Source organism: Corvus moneduloides, chromosome 9, assembly GCF_009650955.1.
Source record: "Corvus moneduloides isolate bCorMon1 chromosome 9, bCorMon1.pri, whole genome shotgun sequence".
NCBI classification, from domain to species: Eukaryota; Metazoa; Chordata; class Aves; order Passeriformes; family Corvidae; genus Corvus; species Corvus moneduloides.
Window position 1 is genome coordinate 6,557,821 of NC_045484.1, and position 18,802 is coordinate 6,576,622.

The 18,802-nt window shown below is 55.0% G+C and overlaps 2 protein-coding genes and 1 long non-coding RNA gene across 5 annotated transcripts; all 3 read left to right on the forward strand.

The window, feature by feature from the left end:
- Positions 1–2,339: 2,339 nt before the first annotated feature.
- ITPA (inosine triphosphatase) lies at positions 2,340–6,554 on the forward strand. The gene is made up of 8 exons (XM_032117576.1): positions 2,340–2,552; positions 2,653–2,710; positions 2,795–2,859; positions 3,527–3,600; positions 4,570–4,601; positions 5,240–5,355; positions 5,888–5,964; positions 6,253–6,554. The coding sequence occupies exons 1-8, from the start codon at positions 2,490–2,492 to the stop codon at positions 6,371–6,373; spliced, it is 606 nt and encodes a 201-aa protein (XP_031973467.1). The 5' UTR covers positions 2,340–2,489; the 3' UTR covers positions 6,374–6,554.
- EEF1AKNMT (eEF1A lysine and N-terminal methyltransferase) lies at positions 6,393–12,720 on the forward strand. 3 transcript variants are annotated; one of them, XM_032117574.1, is made up of 8 exons: positions 6,393–6,473; positions 7,910–8,657; positions 9,340–9,539; positions 10,123–10,318; positions 10,547–10,690; positions 10,884–11,093; positions 11,455–11,586; positions 12,049–12,719. In XM_032117574.1, the coding sequence occupies exons 2-8, from the start codon at positions 7,952–7,954 to the stop codon at positions 12,321–12,323; spliced, it is 1,863 nt and encodes a 620-aa protein (XP_031973465.1). In that variant the 5' UTR covers positions 6,393–6,473; positions 7,910–7,951; the 3' UTR covers positions 12,324–12,719. The 3 variants fall into 3 exon arrangements, with proteins under 3 accessions (XP_031973465.1, XP_031973464.1, XP_031973463.1); XM_032117572.1 differs by lacking the exon at positions 6,393–6,473 and adding an exon at positions 6,931–7,134 and having other exon boundaries at positions 12,049–12,720; XM_032117573.1 differs by lacking the exons at positions 6,393–6,473; positions 11,455–11,586; positions 12,049–12,719 and adding exons at positions 6,929–7,134; positions 11,226–11,359.
- A 129-nt stretch (positions 12,721–12,849) lies between these two features.
- LOC116448420 lies at positions 12,850–17,922 on the forward strand. The gene is made up of 3 exons (XR_004241937.1): positions 12,850–14,675; positions 14,840–14,952; positions 15,948–17,922. It is a non-coding gene; the product is annotated as an uncharacterized LOC116448420 (long non-coding RNA).
- Positions 17,923–18,802: the final 880 nt, after the last annotated feature.

The window sequence follows — 18,802 nt, forward strand, 5'->3', positions numbered from 1 at the left end:
AGTCAAGCTCTTCTGGTTCTCTTTTTGGTCTTTTCTGATGAGAGAAGCGTTATCCTGCTAAGCACATGTTCAAAACAATACTGGAGAGGGGAAATGGTGCCCCAGAGAATTTCCAGTGCCATGTCCCAGCTTCCTCTTCTGACCCTGTCCCCAGGACCTTGTTTCCACCTGAGTGCTGCCCCATGCAGAGAAGGGGATTAGGAGTGAGCACAGCAGGCTGGAGGGCTGAATGTGATTACAAGCTCCCTTGCCCAGCTGGAATATAAATAGGGCTTTTCCCCTCTGGAGACCTGATCTCTCCGGGTGGGAATCAGAAAGCCAAGCTGGATCTTTCCTCTTCAAGTATAGGCTGTTTTTAACATCATACACTCAGTGGAAGGGACAAAAGTCATCCTGCCTGTGCCTTTGGCTACTCTCTACCTGCAAGGGATCAAGAAGGTGGATGAAGAGGGACTGTGTCTGTCTCAGGGGGACTGCAGGTCTCACTGAGCTGTTTGGTATTGTGTCCTGCCAATTGGAAAGTGAGTTAATTCACTCCTCGTGCTGGAGAGCCCTGCCAGTGCCTCTGCCTTTCTCTCCCAGCCCAGTCTTGCCGCTGCTGCTGCTGCCACCCACAGCAGGAGCTTGGTGCCACAGGAGTATGTGAGGACCTCAGATCCCTGCCAGCACCAGGTCTGAGCAAGAGAAGCAGTTTTTAAGTTGCTTGCTGGAGGCAAAGCCTGGCTTTGGCAAGTGGGTGCTGGCAGGACGAAGTCTGGGCCAAGCCCACCCCAGGCAGCTGAGCATAGGCAGCAAGCTCTTACCCTGGGAAAGCTGGAATTCCTCAACTTTGATGGAGGGATTTTGCAGCATTCCCATGAGGTTGGGGTGGAAATGGTTGTACCCAGGATGCAGGGCAAGGAAAGCTTCCACAACCACAGCCATCAGTGCACTGAGTTGCCAGAATTGGGTGTTTGTCAGTTTTAGGTTCGAGTCATTCAGTGTCCTGAGCACAGACTTCCCAAGGGACTGCTCTGGCTGTGAGAGGCAGCACCAGCAGCAAACCAACAGTCCTGGTCAGAAACTTTGCAGCAAAAGAATTTACTAAGCAACTTTTATAGACTTTTTTTTCCTCCCCCCAAGGCTGGAAAGACCATTAGGAGTGTCTGGTCTTGGGATGGTAGAGAGCACTCCTCCATATATTCCTTTGATACTGTGGTTTCATATTGCAGCCTGTGCTGTCCCACCCTGGACTGGTGGCAGGGAGAACTGCAGTCAGCAGAAATGAGTGTTGTTTCCAGCAGTGTCTGCATGCTTGGGGATTGGTTTTCACTTAGGAGATGTTATGAAGGAGATTCTACAACAAAAACAACTCCTTCACCCAAGCTTTGGGTCTGTTTTACCCATTCCTGCATTGTGCAGAGGACAGACCATCAGCTGCTGTTTTCCACACGATTGCTTTTGTACATGGAATGGCATCTTCTGGCTATAGTGGATCATTCCTCCTCCTGGGATTGCTGGTGTGACCCCATGGTGTGACCCCATGGTGTGACCCCGGGGTCCCCATGCCTGAGGGAAGGGGGGATGCAGAGATGCGGCACAGGTGGGTAGAGGCCTCCTGGCTCCGTCAGCTGGGCAGGCCAGAGGGAAAGAAGTCCCTCCTGAGGAGTCCCCTTGCAAAGCAGGAGCTTTGGCAGGGTCTGGCAGTAAGGAGGGGCCTAGGTACCACGGTGGGAGAGCTCCTGGGACCCTGCTGCTGCTCCTTCAGAGGGCCCTGCTCCCCACCAGCCCTGGACTGCACTGACCTGTTCCTCTAGGGCTCCACACCGGCCCCACGGACAGAACTCTTGACTCGAGGTCTGGAGTTTTTGCTACAGCCGCCAGCTGGTCCTGCATTTACCCGAGATTCAGGGCAGGGAAAGCTGCCACAACTACAGCCATCAGTGCGGTGCCCTGAGGTGCTAGAATTAGGTGTTGATCAGTTTGGGGCTTGAGTCATTCAGTGCTGCGGTTATCCTGAGCGCAGACCTTCCCAAGGGACAGCTCTGGCTGTGAGAGGCAGCACGAGCAGCAAACCAACAACGATGGAATTTGATCGCTCCGACACAGGAAACCTGATGACAGCACAGAGATGCCCCAGAGGTCGGGGGGTGAACAGCAGTAGAGCTTGGAGCATAATCCCCTGCCCGATTCCGCAACTACGTCTGCTTCTACTTCAGGGAAAACAGAGCGGGACCCAAAGGCCGGGGCTGTAAACAAGGGCCAGGGCCATGAGGAGCGCCGGTTACCAAGGCGACCCGCCCCGCCCCGCCGCGCCCCCCACGCGCCTCTCGCGAGACCGTCCGGCGAGGGCTGGCAGTTCCCGCCTCTCTGGCGCCGGCGGACGCCCTCCCCATTGGCTGGACGCTGCGGGGCGGGCGCGCTCCCCATTGATCGAGCGGTGGGGGGCGCGGTGTCGCCGCGGGCCCTGATTGGCGACTGGGCGGGCAGGCGCCGCGAGCGCGGACAGCATGGCGGCGCCGGCGCGGCGGACCGTCGTGTTCGTGACAGGCAACGCCAAGAAGCTGGAGGAGGTGAGGGCGGCGGGACCGGGACCTGGCAAGCGCGTTTGCCTCCCTCCCTCCCTCCCTTGCTTGCTTCTCCCTCACTTTTCACTCCCTTCTCCCTGCGCAGGTCACGCAGATCCTCGGGGACTCCTCTCCCTACACGCTGGTGGCGAAGAAAATTGACCGTAAGTTATTGGCGGGGCCCGGGGGGATGCGGCGGCTCCTCCCGTCCCGGCCCGTCTGCTCAGCACCGATCCTTCTGTCCGCAGTGCCCGAGTACCAGGGGGATCCAGATGAGATCTCCGTGCAGAAGTGCCGTGAAGCCGCCCGGCAGGTCATTCACTCTCTCCCTTTTCCCAGCGGGATGGGTGTGGAGGGACCCAGACAGGGAGACTGAGGCATCCAGACCGACCCCGAGGAAAGCCAGGGACACATCCATCCTGACCTGGCCTCGCTGCATTTCCATCATCCGGCTGTTCTGGTTTATGCCGGATGATGGTGAATTCTCGCTGATGACACCGAGCTTTGGTAGTCCTGCTGCTGTGTCCTTCGAGCAATAGGAAGTCGTGGAAGATCCTTCAGTTCAGCCCCGGTGGCTGCAGGACAAAGAATTTTCTGTCTACTGAACATTCCAGAGCTGTCTCTGGGATGGGTGTCCTAAAAGTACCAAGTTCTTTTTTGAGAAAAATGCAGGCGTGCCTCTGGGACACAGGCTTTCCCTCTCCTTGTCCTGCTGGTCCTGTCCTCCAGGAGGGCAGGGAGTGTTCAGCGCTGCTCGTTTTCCTCCATATGAAACCTTCCCTACTGTTGTTCAGCCTCTCTGGCCTGCCTGGGGAGAGCTTGGGTTTGATTGTGTCTGTCTGGTGTGGGTTGCCTTTGAGGTGAAGATTGCACTTGAGGTCAAGTGGAAATGTGAGGACAGGATAGAGCAAGGGGATGAGTTTGGAGGCAGTACCTTCCTTTAGGTCAAATGTTTTCCTTCTTTTGGGCTTTCACTGTAGGTTCAGGGACCTGTTATAGTAGAGGACACCTGCTTGTGCTTCAATGCCCTGGGGGGCCTGCCAGGACCCTACATGTAAGTAGGAGGGAAGTTGTTTCCCCTTTCGTGTGCCAGAGTTAGGAGCACAGGCAGGCAGGGTGGGCACCACACTCCAGGAGCAGTAGGGTCAGGGAGGTGATTGCTGGTCTGTGGCCCTGATCTTCATCCTGCACCCCAGCGGCTGGACTGAACTCCTTGAGTCCTGACGTAAGTCACGGAGCAGGATAGAAGAGACAGACCTGGATTGTTGGGTCTGGCTCCCAATCTATGGTGCCTGTTCTGGCAGCTTGGGAACCTGTCCACACAGCACGCTCTGTGTAATAAAAGGCTTTCAGCAGGACTCTGGGATGAGTGCCCCATAGGTTCTCATGGGGACATCTTTAATCCAGAAGATAACTAAGTTATTACATTACAGTGGAACTCCTCTAGTAAAATATTGCCTCAGCTCCTGGAGTTAACTTCAAGTGTGATTAATTCTTCCAAACTATCTCTGCTGCACTAAGCAGACATAAAAGCTTTATATTACAGAATAGAATCATGGAATATCCTGAGCTGGAAGCAGCCACAAGGATCATCAAGTCCAAATCCTAGCCCTGCCCAGGACAGCCCCAAGAGTCCTGAGAGTGCCTGAGAGTGTTGTCCAAACAGTTCTTGAACTCTGGCAGGCATGGGGCTGTGACCAAGTCAGCACCACAACTCAGTGTAAAAAGCGAACAATTTGTGTTGAGAGATGTATTTTGGCAAGTCAGTGTTCAGGAGTGAGAACTGTGTTATTTATATGGGCCCCAGGACTGCAGTAAGTTAAATACCCCACTGTGTCCCCTTCAGCTTAAGAGCTAACTAAGTCTGTCCTTTCTTGTACATAGTTCAGAACAAGGTCATCTGACCACACACTGAAGAGGGATTCAAAGACCTATGAAAATATAGGCAACATTGTCTCAAAGATGCCTGTATTTCTGAGAGATAATAGCAAAAATTAATCTTCCCTCTCTCCTTCCTTTTCAGAAAATGGTTCCTGGAGAAACTCAAGCCAGAAGGTACTGCCCTCGTGTTACTGCTCTGTGTGTAATGCACTCCTTTGCCCCTGAAGTGGCTCCCTGCCCGTGCTGGGGGAACCAACAGGTTCCTTGAGCCTGTTCTGTGCCCTCCTTCCCAGGATGTTGTTTTACTCAGCAGCTTCATCCCTGGATTCCCAGGCTCCTGCCTCTACAGGCTGCTGGCAGGGCTCATGGGAGCATCTTGTTTGTCCTCAGTGGGACCTGGAAGACCTCCTGTTCCCTATGGCTTCAGTGTTAGCCGCTCTCCACTAATGCTCCCCTCCCCTGATGTGCAGTGACTGCCTTGATCCCGCAGTTCAGAGTGTGACTGCAAATCCTGTGCCGATCTCATTAACATGAGCATTAATCACTCTGGGCTTTAGTCCTCCCTGGTGCTACATGCTCGGTTGTTTCCTCTCCCAGGGCTCTGCAGCTCCTGCTGTGAGATGAGATCTGAGGCTCTGGCTTCAGTCACAGCAGGGAATCTGCCAAGAACATCCTGGTGCCTGAGCTTTGTCACCTCCTGTGGTGGTTGGGAATGCAATGTGGAGTGCTCTCTCCATCCATCCGTGCCGAGGTGGGTGTGTTGCATTCCCAGGGAGCAGCAATAACTCCAGGATCCTTTCTGTGTCCCTCAGGCCTGTACAAGCTGCTGGCTGGCTTTGAAGACAAGTCTGCCTATGCACTCTGCACCTTCGCCTTCAGTAGCGGGAACCCGGAGGAGCCAGTGAGGCTCTTCAAAGGCCAGACCCATGTAGGTGGTGTGTGCCTGGGGAAGGCAACGTGCTGAGGGAGGAGGGCTGCAATGTGAATTTCATAGCAGCACTAGCTCTGCTGAGGACAATTTTGGTGGCCTCTGGGTCGCTGGATGCCCTTGGAGCTTCTCTGTGTTGGGAACAGGCTTAGGAAGAGCGCAGCTGGTGGGAGGTGGGTGCAGAGGGTGCAGCCCTTTGCGCAGTGGTACTTACTGAACTCTGCATGTTACCTCGGTCTCTTCAGCCCCCATCTCCCTCTGACAGGACTGTATTCAAGTACTGTTGTTAGCTCTGTTATTTGGAGAGGTCAAAGCACTGTCAACATAGGGCAGTGTGAATTTGGAGCTGCTAATTTTGGTCACATCCTGGGGAGGAGCTGGGAAGGGGGACAGCACCATGCAGAGCCTGTGGTGGCTGCAGTGTGAGCTATGGCTGCATGTCTCGGTGTCCTCAGTCCATGCTTGAAATGTGAGTGCAAGGGAAGTGCTGTGAAACCACAGCTTAAGGGTCTTTTTTGCTTTCTCATGGCAGGGGCTGATAGTGGAGCCCAGAGGCCCTCGGGATTTTGGCTGGGATCCCTGCTTTCAGCCGGATGGCTACAACCAGACGTAAGTGGTATTTTACCTACAGCTCTTTATGTAAGGCAAACCTTGGTCAAGGGTGTCAAGAGGAACTTGCTTATGAGGAAGGGCATCAGGGAGAAACATCCTCCTGGATCTGAATGAGGTGTGTTACAGGGAGCACCTGGATTAGGATGGGGGCTGTTAGCTGTGCCACTGTGTCACTGCAGGTGCCCCAGTGAGCCAAGCAGGGAGGGCAGAGCCGGAGCTCTTGGTGCTCGGGGGATGTGCTGTAGTGTCTCTGCTACTGAGACTTGTGGTTTCTCTCCCCTGCAGCTACGCTGAACTGCCTAAGGCAGTGAAGAACTCCATCTCACACCGGTACAGGGCGCTGAGCGAGCTCTCCACCTTCTTTCTTCAGAGCGACTCGACAGAGCCCCACCCCGGCCCCAGCTAGCGCCCGAGCTGTGGGCACGCCTTGTTCACACAACCACCGAATTACTGGGGTTGGAAAGGACCTCTGGAGATCACCTAGTCCAACCCCCCTGCCAACGCAGGTATTGTCCATGTCACACGCAGCCCCGGCAGAGCTTCCCTCCGCTGCGGGATGCCATTAAAGCTGCTCCTTTTGAACCCACCGCTACCTCGTTCACCGCTCTTTTTGTTGCTTCGGTAGTGCCGCAGAGCCCAGCTGGTCTGGGCTGTTGAAGCTGCGCGTTTGTGCCTCAGGGGCGGCTCCGGCCCAGGCAGTCCCTGCCGCCCTTCCTGCCAGAAGTCCTAGAGCCGAGTGTCGGGTGCTCCGGGGCACCGCGACCGAGCGGGGGCGCTCGGAGCCGCCGGCCAATGGGGAGCGGCCGGGGGAGAGACAGCCAATGGAGAGCGGCCGGGGCAGAGACAGCCAATGGGGAGCGGCCGGGGGAGAGACAGCCAATGGGGAGCGGCCGGGGCAGAGACAGCCAATGGGGAGCGGCAGCCAATGGAGGCGGGTGCATCGCCCCGCGCGCGCCGCGCAGCCGGAAGCGGTCAGCGCGGGGGACACGTGGGGCGGGACCGGCCCGGCCGGCCATGGAGCTGCTGCCCCGCAGCCCCGGCGAGTTCGGCTCCGCCCGCTACTGGGATCGCTTCTTCCGCCAGCGCGGGCAGCGCCCCTTCGAGTGGTACGGGGCCTTCCCGGAGCTCTGCCCCGTCCTGCACAAGTATGTGCGACCGCGCGACAAGGTGAGCCCCGGCTGGTAGCTAGCGCTGTGTGCCTGGGACGCGTTGCCTCTGGGCTCCTCCTGCGCGTCGAGCTCTCGGGTGACCTTATCGCTGTCTACAGCTACCTGAACGGAGGTTGTAGCCAGGTGGGGGTCGGCCTCATCTCCCAGGCGACCAGCAGCAGGATGAGAGAACACAGTCTTAAGCTGCGTTAGGGGAAGTTTAGGTTGCACAGTAGAAAGAATTTTTTCACGGTAAGGGTGCTTAGACATTGGAATGGACTGCCTGGAGAGGTGGTGGAGGCACCGTCCCTGGAAGTGTTTAAGGAAAGACTGGATGTGGCACTTGGTGCCATGGTGTGGTTCACAAGGTGTTTGGTCATAAGTTTGACTCAATGATCTCAGAGATCTTTTCCAACCAAATTGATTCAGTGTGATTCTGTGTGTGAGTTCTGTGCTGCTGTGTCCCACTATAAGCTGCCACCGTGCAGACACAATGTGAGTCATAGCAGTGTGCCATAGCAAGAGGACAGGAGGGACCTACAAGTTCGGGACCTCTGGGGGTTAAAACACCCAGTTCATCCCCAAAAGACATGCAGCAGATACATCACTTCTGTGTCCATGGGACTTACCTCTATGGAGATGTTGTCTTGGGCCCCAGAGACTGGGTTTGCAGGCCCTGTGGGTATAGTTTTCACAGAGGGCTCCTAGACATGTCTGGTATTTACTCATAAAATGCTTTGGGAGGTGTTTCCAGGGTGTTCTCACCATCACACTGCTCTTGTGCCACTCCCCAGGTCCTCGTGGTGGGCTGTGGGAACTCGGAGCTGAGTGAGCAGATGTACGATGTGGGAATGTGCGACGACATCATCAACATCGACATCAGCGATGCCGTGATCCGCCAGATGCAGGAGCGCAGTGGGAGCACAAGGCCAAAGATGAGCTACCTGCTGATGGACATGCTCCAGATGGACTTCCCTGATGCCCATTTCCAAGTGGTCCTGGACAAAGGCACACTGGATGCCCTCCTCACTGATGAAGAGGAGGCTGCTATAGCCAAGGTGGACCAGATGTTTGCTGAGATCAGCCGGGTCCTGCAGGTAGGAGGGCGCTACCTCTGCGTCTCCTTGGCTCAAGCCCACGTGCTGAAGAAAGCTGTGGAATACTTCTCCCAGGAAGGCTGGGTCGTGCGTGTCCATCAGGTGGCCAGCAGTGGGGACAAGCAGCAGTTTGTCCTACCGGTCTTTGTGTATGTCATGACAAAGTTCAGGAAGATCCCTGGCTCGGCACCACAGATCCTGGAGATCTGTCCTGAGGAGCAGGACAAGCCGATGCGGATGGAGAGTGTGGAGCAGCTGGTGGCAGCAGTGAAGGACAGGCAGCATTATGCCCTGCTCTGCAGCCAGATAAGCAAAACCCCCTGCAGGGAACAGGTTTCCTTGGATCTGTGTGACAAAGAGAGCGGGAAGCCTCGCTACACGCTGCATGTGGTCGACAGCCCCTTGGTGAAACCTTCCCGAGACAATCACTTTGCCATCTTCATCAGTGAGTACAGCCTGTCTGGGCTGCAGTGAGGTTGTGCCCTGGCCAGGAGCTGCAAAAGAGCCAGCCCTTCAGGGTCTGTTGTATTTGGGGCTGGAGAGGGAAATAACCCACCTGTGCAGGGTTTGGTTGATGTTTTAGTCCTGGCTTTGTGGTGGGGTATGTGTTTGCCTGGCGATGCAAACAGAGATCTGGCCCAGAGCTTGTTGGCTGCATCTCCCCGCAGAGGGACGCTGCCTGCCCCACCTCCAAGGTGGCAATTCCTGCCTTGATGCTGGTGACAGCCAACTTAGCACATTGCAGCTGGAAAGGCATCGCTGCTCTGGGTGGGTGTCCTGGCTTGCAGGGCCAGACTGCTGGGCTGCACTTGGGTTTGTGCTTGCACCTCACAGAAATGTATCGGCCTCTGCCAGCAGCACTGTTCCCTCCCAGCATGCCTGCAAAGCTGGGGCTTAGGGGCTGGAGACAAGTCAGGAGCCTCTTGGACACCCCATTCTAATGAGATGTGGTTTTTCCAGCTTCCTGCATGAGCCTGCCCAAAACAGGGGAGATCCTGGCTCTCTTGGTGGTTGCAGTGCACAGCTCTAGTCAAACATCCCTGAGATGTCTCGTCATTCCCTGTGGCTCCTCCCTTGGAGACTCGAGGGCCAGGAGCAGCCCAGGCTGATGGCAGCCCCTTCTGCAGTCCCACAGGGCAGAGAAACCGAGTGGCTCTTTGGGACGGAGGAAGGGCGGAGGCAGCTGGCGGCCAGCGCGGGCTTCAGGCGCCTGCTCACGGTGTCCCTGCACAGGGAGCAGCACTACGAGGGCATGGCCGGCATCCAGGCGGAGCTGTCGGGGAAGGTGATGGAGCTGGCCCCGCCAGGCCTCCCTGCCCGGCAGCAGGTGAGCCCCCACTGCCCAGCACCCTGGCCAGGCTTCCCAAAACTGGGGCCAGGCTGGCTCTCTGCCAGCAGGGAAACCCTCTTCTCCAAGGGAGACCAAGCTGCAAGGTGTGAGCTGGATGCCCTGGTGGGGAGGGGATGGGCCTCAGGTGCAGCTTCTCTCAGTTTTCCCTCCAGCTGTCTGCCTTTGCTTGGAGGCAGGATTTGAGGTGCTTGTGTGGCAGGATTCAGTATGAAGTCCTTGCCCTCCAAAACCCAGCATCCCAAGAAAAGCAGAGATCCTGGAACCTTGAGAGTATCCAGCCCCTTCTTTATCCTTGCTTTAACTTCTGTTCCATCTGTCTCCTTCCTGCTCCAACTCTACACACTTGAGCTCTTGCAAAAAATCTTGATGTGTTTGCTCCCTGTATTCCCTGCATTGGGAGTAAAGCTAGTGCAGATCCCCAGCTCTCCTGTGGCATCCCACAGCTCCTTTGTTGTGTCTGCTGTGTCCTGGCTCTGTAGCCATAGTCAGGACAGTGAGAATGTCACGCTCTGTTCCTGTAGCCTTTCCTCCTTCATAGCAGCCCCTGCCCTCCCTGCAGGTGCCCTTCCTGTCTGTGGGAGGGGACATTGGGGTGCGGACGGTGCAGCACTGTGACACCAGCCCCCTGAGCGGGGAGTACGTCGTGGAGGACGTGAAGGGAGATGGCAGCTGTTACTTCCGCCGCCTTGTCTTCCTCCGCAACAGGAACGTGGTGCAGTCAGAGGCTCGGCTCCTGGCTCCCACACCTCTCCAAGGTATGTGGGGCAGCTGGGAAAAGGCAGGGGTTGATTTTTTGGGGTGACAGAAAGTGAGAGCAATACAGGAGGAAGGTAGAAGTCCCGCTGGGACCTGCCTGTCTTGTCCCAGAGCAGCTCTGGGAGTGTTTTTACACCATGGGCAGGACAGGGCTGGGGGTGACTAGTCCACAGAAAGCAACTCCATCTCCTACCTTGCCTTACCGGCTGAAGTCTTGTGTCATTCAGGCCAGAAGAAGCGGAGGAAGGACAAGAAGAAACCCAGCCCCACTGAGCCACCTGGAGCCATCGACAAGAGCTATCTGTGCTGTGAGCACCACAAGGCCATGGTTGCGGGGCTCTGCCTGCTGGGGGGCCCCGACGCCCTCCCAGGTGACGAGGCTGGCAGTGGGAGGCTGTGCTGGGGGCAGGTGCACTTGTGTCCCCATGTCACAGCCCCTTGGGGGAAGGCTCTTTCAGCCAAGGTGCCCCGTGCACCCTTCCAAATGTGGTTTGGGGATGGTGGGTGGGACAAGCAGTGGGATTATGGCATCCTGGTAGCTCACTGGGTACTCTTGGTTGGCAGGAGAGCTGGCAGTGCTGGTGGTGGGGCTCGGCGGGGGCAGCCTGCCCCTCTTTGTCCATGATTACTTCTCTCAGGCCCACGTGGCCGTGGTGGAGATCGACCCCTCCATGCTGGAAGTGGCCACTCACTGGTTCGACTTCTCCCAGGGTGACCGGATGCAAGTGCACATCTCTGATGGTCTGGACTACGTAGCCAACCTGGCAGCTGAAGGTACCATCTCACAGAGCATCCCGGGTGGCCCATTGAGCCCAGTGGGTGACACGCTGGGAGCAGAGTCCTGGGCTGTTGTCACCACCTGATTCCTCTTCCTGCCTATCTCCTGCCATGTGTCACAATCTCCAGCCTCACCAGGTCTCTGCAGCTCACAGCCTGTCCTTGCCAACCTGTGTAGAGGACTTTAGATTTGTTGCCTCCCACAGCACCAAGGGCTTGTAAAGAGAAACCCCAGCAGAGAAGACACCCATAACATGGCAGAAGGGATGTCTTAACCGTCCCATTTGTTGCCTTCCCACCACGTGTGTGGCTCACTTCTGTCCCATAGGATAACAGCTGTCTGTGCTTCCTCCTGCAGCATCAGCCCAGTACCATGCCGTCATGTTTGATGTGGACAGCAAAGACCTCACAGTGGGGATGAGCTGCCCGCCCCCAGCCTTTGTGGAAAAGCCCTTCCTGCAGAAAGTTAGAAACATCCTCAAGCCAGAAGGTAGGAGGGGAGATCCAGCCATGTCCCCATGGCCAGGCTGACCAGTTCTGTGTGGAGTTGGGGCTGTGTTTCTCATCCTGGAGAATAGTGGCCATAGCCAGGATTGCTGCATGGCATCCACTTCTCCTGGGTGTTTCAGTGGTCATTGTGACAGCAGGATGGAGTGGGTGGCCTGCAACGCTGCTGGGTCAGGCAGGCTGAGACATCCCGGGGGGCCAACAGAGTTTCCTGGAAGCAGAAGTTGTAGGAGATACCTGAGAACAGATCTTGTGGCCTCCCACAACCTGTGCAGCAGCAGGGATGTGGAGCAGGGCCAGGGGCACCAGGGAAGTGCCGGTACTCCTCGTGCTGCCATGAGGGAGACATTTGCACCAGGGTGGCACTGATCCAGCTGTGTTCCTGCAGGGAGCAGGGTGGTGTATGTGGGCTGGTTCAATTCCCTTCCCTCTCGCCCTGCTGCAGGAGTCTTCGTGCTCAACTTGGTGTGCCGCGATGCCCAGCTGAAGGAGTCTGTCCTGGCCATCCTCAGGGACGTCTTCCCTCTTCTCTACATGCGCCGCATCGAAGGGGAGGTCAATGAGATCCTGTTCTGCCAGCCCAGCCCTGAGGGCCGACGCGACCCCACAGAGCTGGGGGCACGTGCCCGGGCACTGGAGGGGGCCCTACGGCAGCCTGGGCGGCCCTGGGACAGCTCGTACGTGCTGGCAGACATGCTGCAGGCCATCCACATCCTCTGAGGGGGACTCTGATGCTGCTTCAACACAGTGGTCCTCCTGTGGGGGCTGTGGCCCCACAATGGGGTGCCCGTGGCTGGGACTGCTGCCCTGTGGGGGGCCAGTGCTGGTCTGGGCCTGCCAGAAGGATGGGACTGGCACGGGAAGGTGCTTCCTGCAGCGTGGCTCCTGAGGAAGGGGCCCAGCACCACAGAGGGCTCTACAGCCCGAGGGGCAGAGCTGGTAGGGGGGAGGAAGGTGCTGTGGGACTGGCAGGACTGTGGGTTTGGCTTTGTCCTCATTGCTTTCCCACTTTTGGAAAAACATCCCTTCGACTCTCCTTCCCTGCTCCAAGGCTGGTTGTGGATGTGTGTGGGTGGGCTGCGAGCTGTGAGAATAAAGTGCTATGGGGTGCTCTGAGGCCTGTAGTTCTTTGCTGAGGCTCATTTCTGAAGCACCCGCACCCCTGGAAAAAGTACGGTCACCTCCTCACTTCAAAGGCATGTCCTGGGAGCAGGCAGCTGCACCTTGAGCCCCACTGCCTCCTCACCACTCATCCTCCCCAAACTGGATCCCACTATGTTTCCCCTCTTTTGAATCTTTCCAGCTATCTCCACTGAACTGAAACCGGTAACCCTCGACCTCTGAACTCTTCTCCCCCAGGGCCAGCAGGGACCCAGCCCTGAGCTCAGGCTCCTGGCCATACCAACCCGCTCACCCAGCTGATGCAGGTCAGCCTTCCTGCAGGATGAAAGGGCAGCCAGAAAATACCCATTGGGGTGTCCCTATAGCACCTCAATCCTGCCCAGACAGCTCATTTTGAAGGGTTTCAGAGCCTGGTGCCTCCTTACAGGGTTTACCTGAAGAGCTGCCCTGTGTGTCCTGGCTGCTTACAGACAGCTGACCTGCTGGTTCTCATTCATCAGACCCTATTTTTGGGGGCTTGTCTTTCTCGCCTGCAGCAGCTGGTACCAAAATGAGTCTGAGACATGGTACCAAAGTGACCAGCTTGCAGACAGCAAGGTGACAAACTGATGCTTTGCCACTACTCCTGCACCCTCACTGCATGCTCCGTTCTGCCACTGGCAGCCTGAGTGAGGACGTGTTTCTGACAGCTGCTTCCCAAAGCAAACCCTCCCCAGCCACCTTTCCACAGCCCAGGGAGGTAACAACACACCAGGAGATGATCCCAGGAGGGATCTGTGTCTGGGCATCGCTGCTGGAGCCATCTCCCAGCTCTGCAGCTCACACACTCTGTCTCAACCAGGGTCTCAGGCTGCCCCTCATTGGCCTCTCCTTACTTGTAACAACCCAGGTCTCCTCCCTCTGTGGGAAAACCTCTGCCACTTAGAAAGTAAGTGAGAGGATGTGTGAGCCTGAGAGTTTCCCAGCTCCATGGGGCTGTGGAAAGGACACCCCAAAGGCTCTCAACCCCTGCAGCGGTGGGGACCATGGCCACTGCACCAGTGCAGGTGCCAGCAAGCACCTCCCTCTGATCAGCAACTGGGGCTATATTTTCATTTTAATTTGCCAGCAGGCTCTACTTGGGGAACTGCTCTGTTAAGATCTGTTCTTTGATGCTCCCTACCTTATTCCACTTCACACAGAGGGACAAATCAGTGCCCTACTTTCTCCCTGGGCTACCCGTGTCTATGCAGAGGGAGCAGATGCTTTTTTTAATAAGTGCTTTTGATGGTTCCCAGGCACAGGAGAGCAGGGCTGGCCTGCTCCCTGCCTCAGATAAAGACTGGCAGCCTAGGTAGGTGCCCTGTGTATGTCACTCACCACCCAGTCACTCCTCCAGTGTGTTCTCCTCCTGTCGTGTGTTCAGGACAGCTCAGGGGAGAGACAGGCTGAAGCTGGAGCAGGGTGGAAGTATGCCTGCCCCCATGCAGTTAGTTTCTAAAGCTCCTCTGTGATGCACACTGTTTTGAAAGATATCTATTATCCACCCAGCTTAGCAATGGCAAATTTCTCAACTCTATCGGCAGTGCTGCATTTACTCTATTTTTAACTTAGTTTGCAATTCTCAACATAATTCCAATGATATAGGTTTGTGTGTGTGTGTGTGTGTGTGTGCCCTTTCTTTTACAGAAACCATCTCCTTTCTTCCCCAGGAGCTCATACAAAGGCTGCCTTCATCCCTCCCTTGTCCAGTCCTGCCTTTCTGTTGTGCTTCCAAAATGCTGCATAACGCCACATCCTGGTGGAAAAACAAAAGCCATCTATTAGAAACAATGTAAGGATGAAATCTCAGTGCATTGCAGCTGTTCTTGCAGCTACTGATAGCCTGACAACTTTGGTCTGGAACTGAATTTCAGCTGGAAAACTGGGAAATTCATGAGTGCTGCAAAAACTCAAAATCCTCCTCTGCAGGTAAAACACTCCAAGGCTGGAGTAATTGACAATGTAGTAAATATTTCTCTGCTGGCAGCCAAAACATGCAGCTAATGTATATGTTTAGCAACTGTGATTCTGTTGAGTGTTTTGGCAATATACTCATGTTTATACCCCTTACTCCTCACTTCCTTCCTTTGCAGCGTAGGCACGCTGTCAGTGGCGGGATAGAAACAAACTCTGCCGTCGCTTAGCAACCTCCACTGGCACAGAGATGTTGACTTTTTCCTTTCTGGATTTCCCATCACAAAAAGAGGTGCGTGTGTAACTCATCACACGGCTCAGGTGTGAGGCTGTAGCCAGCTGCAGATGCTTTGGTCTGGTCCAGTCCCAGTCCTTCTCAGAGCATCACATCCGTGTCCTGCTGCCACTCCAGTGAATGAGACACTGGGAGTTGGTGGGTCAGCCCTGGGTTTCCTGATCTTGGGTGGAAGGATGCAGAGAGGTTCCTTGGGCCAGGGTGGCTGTGGGCAGGCAGCTGGCAGGATGGTGACACTATAAGGCACTGATGGGGTGCGATACATACACCCCATATGGTGTCACAGCCCAGGTCCCGGCTCTGCAGAAGAGAAGAGAATGACACTTCAGTTCCCTCTCAGGAAGAGGGTGGAGGTGGATAAGGGATGTACTGTCACCAGCTGAAAGTACATCAAGCAGCTGGGAGAGATTTTGTGGTAATAAAAGCTGCAGGGACTGGGAACTGAGGCTGATTCCCTTCAGCTGGAAAGAGCCTTGGCCTCACTGCCTGGGGATGCTGCTGCAGTCCAGGCATGGCATGGTCCAGCACAACGGCTGCAACAGCCACCTCCCAGAGGTTAGAAGCACATGGGAAGTGTTTTGTCCATGAAATTTTCCCTTGGGGAAGTGCTTGGCTTGTCTGGCTTTGTGGCCAAGGAAGCAGGCATGCTGCCAGGCTGCAGTGAGGGAGTACAGCTCTTTCCTGGGGTGCTCAGGGCTGCAGGGAAACATCTCCGTAGGCTGCAATGCAGCATGGTGCCCTTTTTCTACCCTGCAACTGGATGCACCCGACTAAAGAATGCAGCTGGAGGTCACAGGGCAGGAGAGGAGAGATAGGACAGGGATTGGGTTGTCACTGTCCTGCGATGAGTGAGTCAGCAGTGCCCCAGGCTGTGGGGGGAAGGCAGAAAGCACTTCCTCTTTAGAGAGAGAAATGCTGCAGCCAGTACTCTAATCACAGCTCTGGAGCCACTCTGGCTTTCTTTTCACGGGCTTAAATTCCATCCTTTGCAGCTTCAAGGTCTGAGCTCTCCTCCTGGCAGATACACAGGCATAATGCTGACTGGCACCTTCGTGCAGCTCCACCGCACATCCAAGTGCTGCCGAGAACCTGGGAGCTCCCCCTTGCACGGGCTCCTTGCCCACACCTCCTCCTGCTCTGTGCTCATCACTGCCTGAAAAGCTGTGCAAAAACTCTGGGTTTGTGTCTGAAGCAAGAAGGAGGTGAGGAAGGTCCCTGGAGAGAAGAGCAAGTGTGAAGGACCCTGCCTCTTCTTAGGGGAGAGGATGCAGCCTCGCCTGTGCTCTGCTCGCCCCGGGCTCCTGCTCACTGCTCTCCTGGCAGGGGAGCATGACTGGCTCTTCACTGCAGGCATCTGCAAGTCTCCACTCGGGTGCTTCATACCTCATTCCTCATGAAGGGAGTTGCACTGGTCTGTATTTATGAAGCAGCCTGGGGACCTGATCCAAATGGTCTCAGTTTTAACGTCACACTGCCTGGTTAGGGAGAAGTGTCTGTGCATGAGTTTGTGGGTTCATATGCCAGAGCTGCACCCTGAAGCCAGGCTATTTTTGCCATATATTTTTCTGAAAGTCACGGCAGGACAAACTTGCTGTCTGTAGCCTTGATCTGAAATGCACTGAAGGCTTCAACTGGAGGTCCTAGGCAGGCTGTGCTGGAGCTGCTGACATGTGACATCAGACCACACTGCTGGAGTAGTCGGCATGTCACCTTAGGGAGCAGGGCACCCTTGCTGCCATGCCTGGAAAGGTGCTTGGCAGAGGTTTTTTTTCCTTGCTGAGCCTGGCACATGGCAAAAGGAAATTATAAATATTGTGGCACAGGGTAAAACCAGATTGTGTTTAGCTGGTTAACCAGTGAGCAGTGCAACTCTGTGCTCCTAGGGATTGCACCTACTGCTCCCCCCAAAAATCAATTTCTTGCATGGCCCCCTGACTCGGTTTGGGTCTTGTATTTCAGGGTTATGTGTTACAAGAAGCTTTGCAATGGTCTTTGCTAGTAGTACCCCTGTTTCCTTTAATTTAGCCACTCTGAAGCTTGGCAAATTCAGAAAGCCAGGCTGGGCTCTGCATGGGGGTTTGGAACAAGCTGCCCAGAGAAGTCAGTCAGGAAAAGCAGAGACCTGAAGATATGTTCAGGTGCCTCTCCTCTCTCCTTCCCTGCTCTCTAGGAGTTGTTGGAAAAACAAGAAAAATCTCTCATGATAACACAAGCATCCATAATGAAATTGCTTGTGCTTTTCCCAGAAGGTGGGAAATCTATACTTGGCTGCTTGTGGCTTTTTTTTTTGGGAGGGGGGAGAGTGGATTTTTGTAAGTGATAGAGTTGTAGGGTGAATGTAGGCACTTAATGGCTTTAACTCTGCTTCACCAGGCAAAAAAGTTTGGTTTGGAAACTTCCCAGACTTGGGGGAATAATTCAAATTTTTCCTAATCTTAGTTGTTTCCCTAATTTATTTTATTTTAATCATGGAAGCAGACAAAGCTGTAATTTAAAGACCTCGCAGAAAGGACATTTCCCTGGGTTATCAATTTGAAGGTATGCATAGTGCTGCTCCCCAGGCGTCGCACCTTTCTCAATCTTCATTTGTCTCCTGTGGAGATGCAATCCTATGGCCAGGCTGCTCTTCTACGGATCTTAATTATTTCATGGGGGCAGCACAAAGTGCTCTGACACTCAGACGATGCGATACTGTTCTTCCCAACTTCCAGCCTCCATAGAAACCTATGAACTGGAGGAAGGCCAGGCAGCTACTCTAGTGCCTCCTGGCATAGCCTGCTCATCCAGGAGCGGGGAAAGAAATAATCATGCTGCTAATTGGCATGATTATGTCAATAACTCCCAGGCCCCCAGCTAGACAGAAATGATGGCAAGGCCTTTCCCAGAGGCTGTGATCTAACTGCGGTGGCGAGGAGAAGCCGTCTCTGCGTTATGCTGATTAAAAACTGTTATTTGTTTCCAGAGTTATAAGTCGGCCTGTTGTAGAGAGTAATTTTTTACACTTATGGAGAGCTCTGGCCAAGAAGTTTTGATAATCCTCCAGATCGTTAGTCTCCGTCAGCCTGCGGGATGTTCACAGTTCCCTTTTGTTTTGCTTTTCACGCTGAGTGAGGCCAGTGTCTGGTTTAATAGAGAGGATAACTTTTATCACTGCAGGACTCCAAAGCCTGTGTTTTGGATATTTGCATGATGTGACTGCTGCCAGTAATCACAGATAAATCTCATCTCTGTTGTGTGCCTGAGCTTTTAGCTCAGCCTCAGTGTGCATTTTTAATTGAACACACTGCAGTGATGTGGCTTGGACCTTGATGTTGCTTCCCAGTCTGCTCCTGAGCCATCCACCTGCTGCCAGCCCTGCCGGACCCGGCTTCTCCAGCCTGCCCTGACACAGCTCCAGTGAATGTGTCTGACCCTGGCAGCACTCCTGCCTGTGGCTGAGCATTACCACAGCCCTTTTCACCAGCAGGATGGGTGGCCAGTTGGGATTGGGGCTCTCAGTGGAGAGGGGCAGCATGGTGGTCTCATGGTTGGTACATGGAGCTGGGTGAACCGTGCTCCCATGTCCAAGTGTCCCAGCACCGAGGTCGCCTTGTCCTTGGGCAGGAACAGAATCACAGAATGGGTCAGGTTGTAAGGGAGCACAGTGGGTCATCTGGTTCCACCTCCCAGTTCAAGCAGGGTCATCCCAGAGCACAGGCATAGGACTGTATCCAGCCGGTTCTGGGATATCTCCGGTGAGGGAAACTCCACACTCTCTCTGGGCAATCTGTGAAAAAACAGTCCCTAACAAGCAAGCTCTGAGGGCTGTCCAGTAATCAGAAAGACAGATTACTTGTCGGCAGGATTG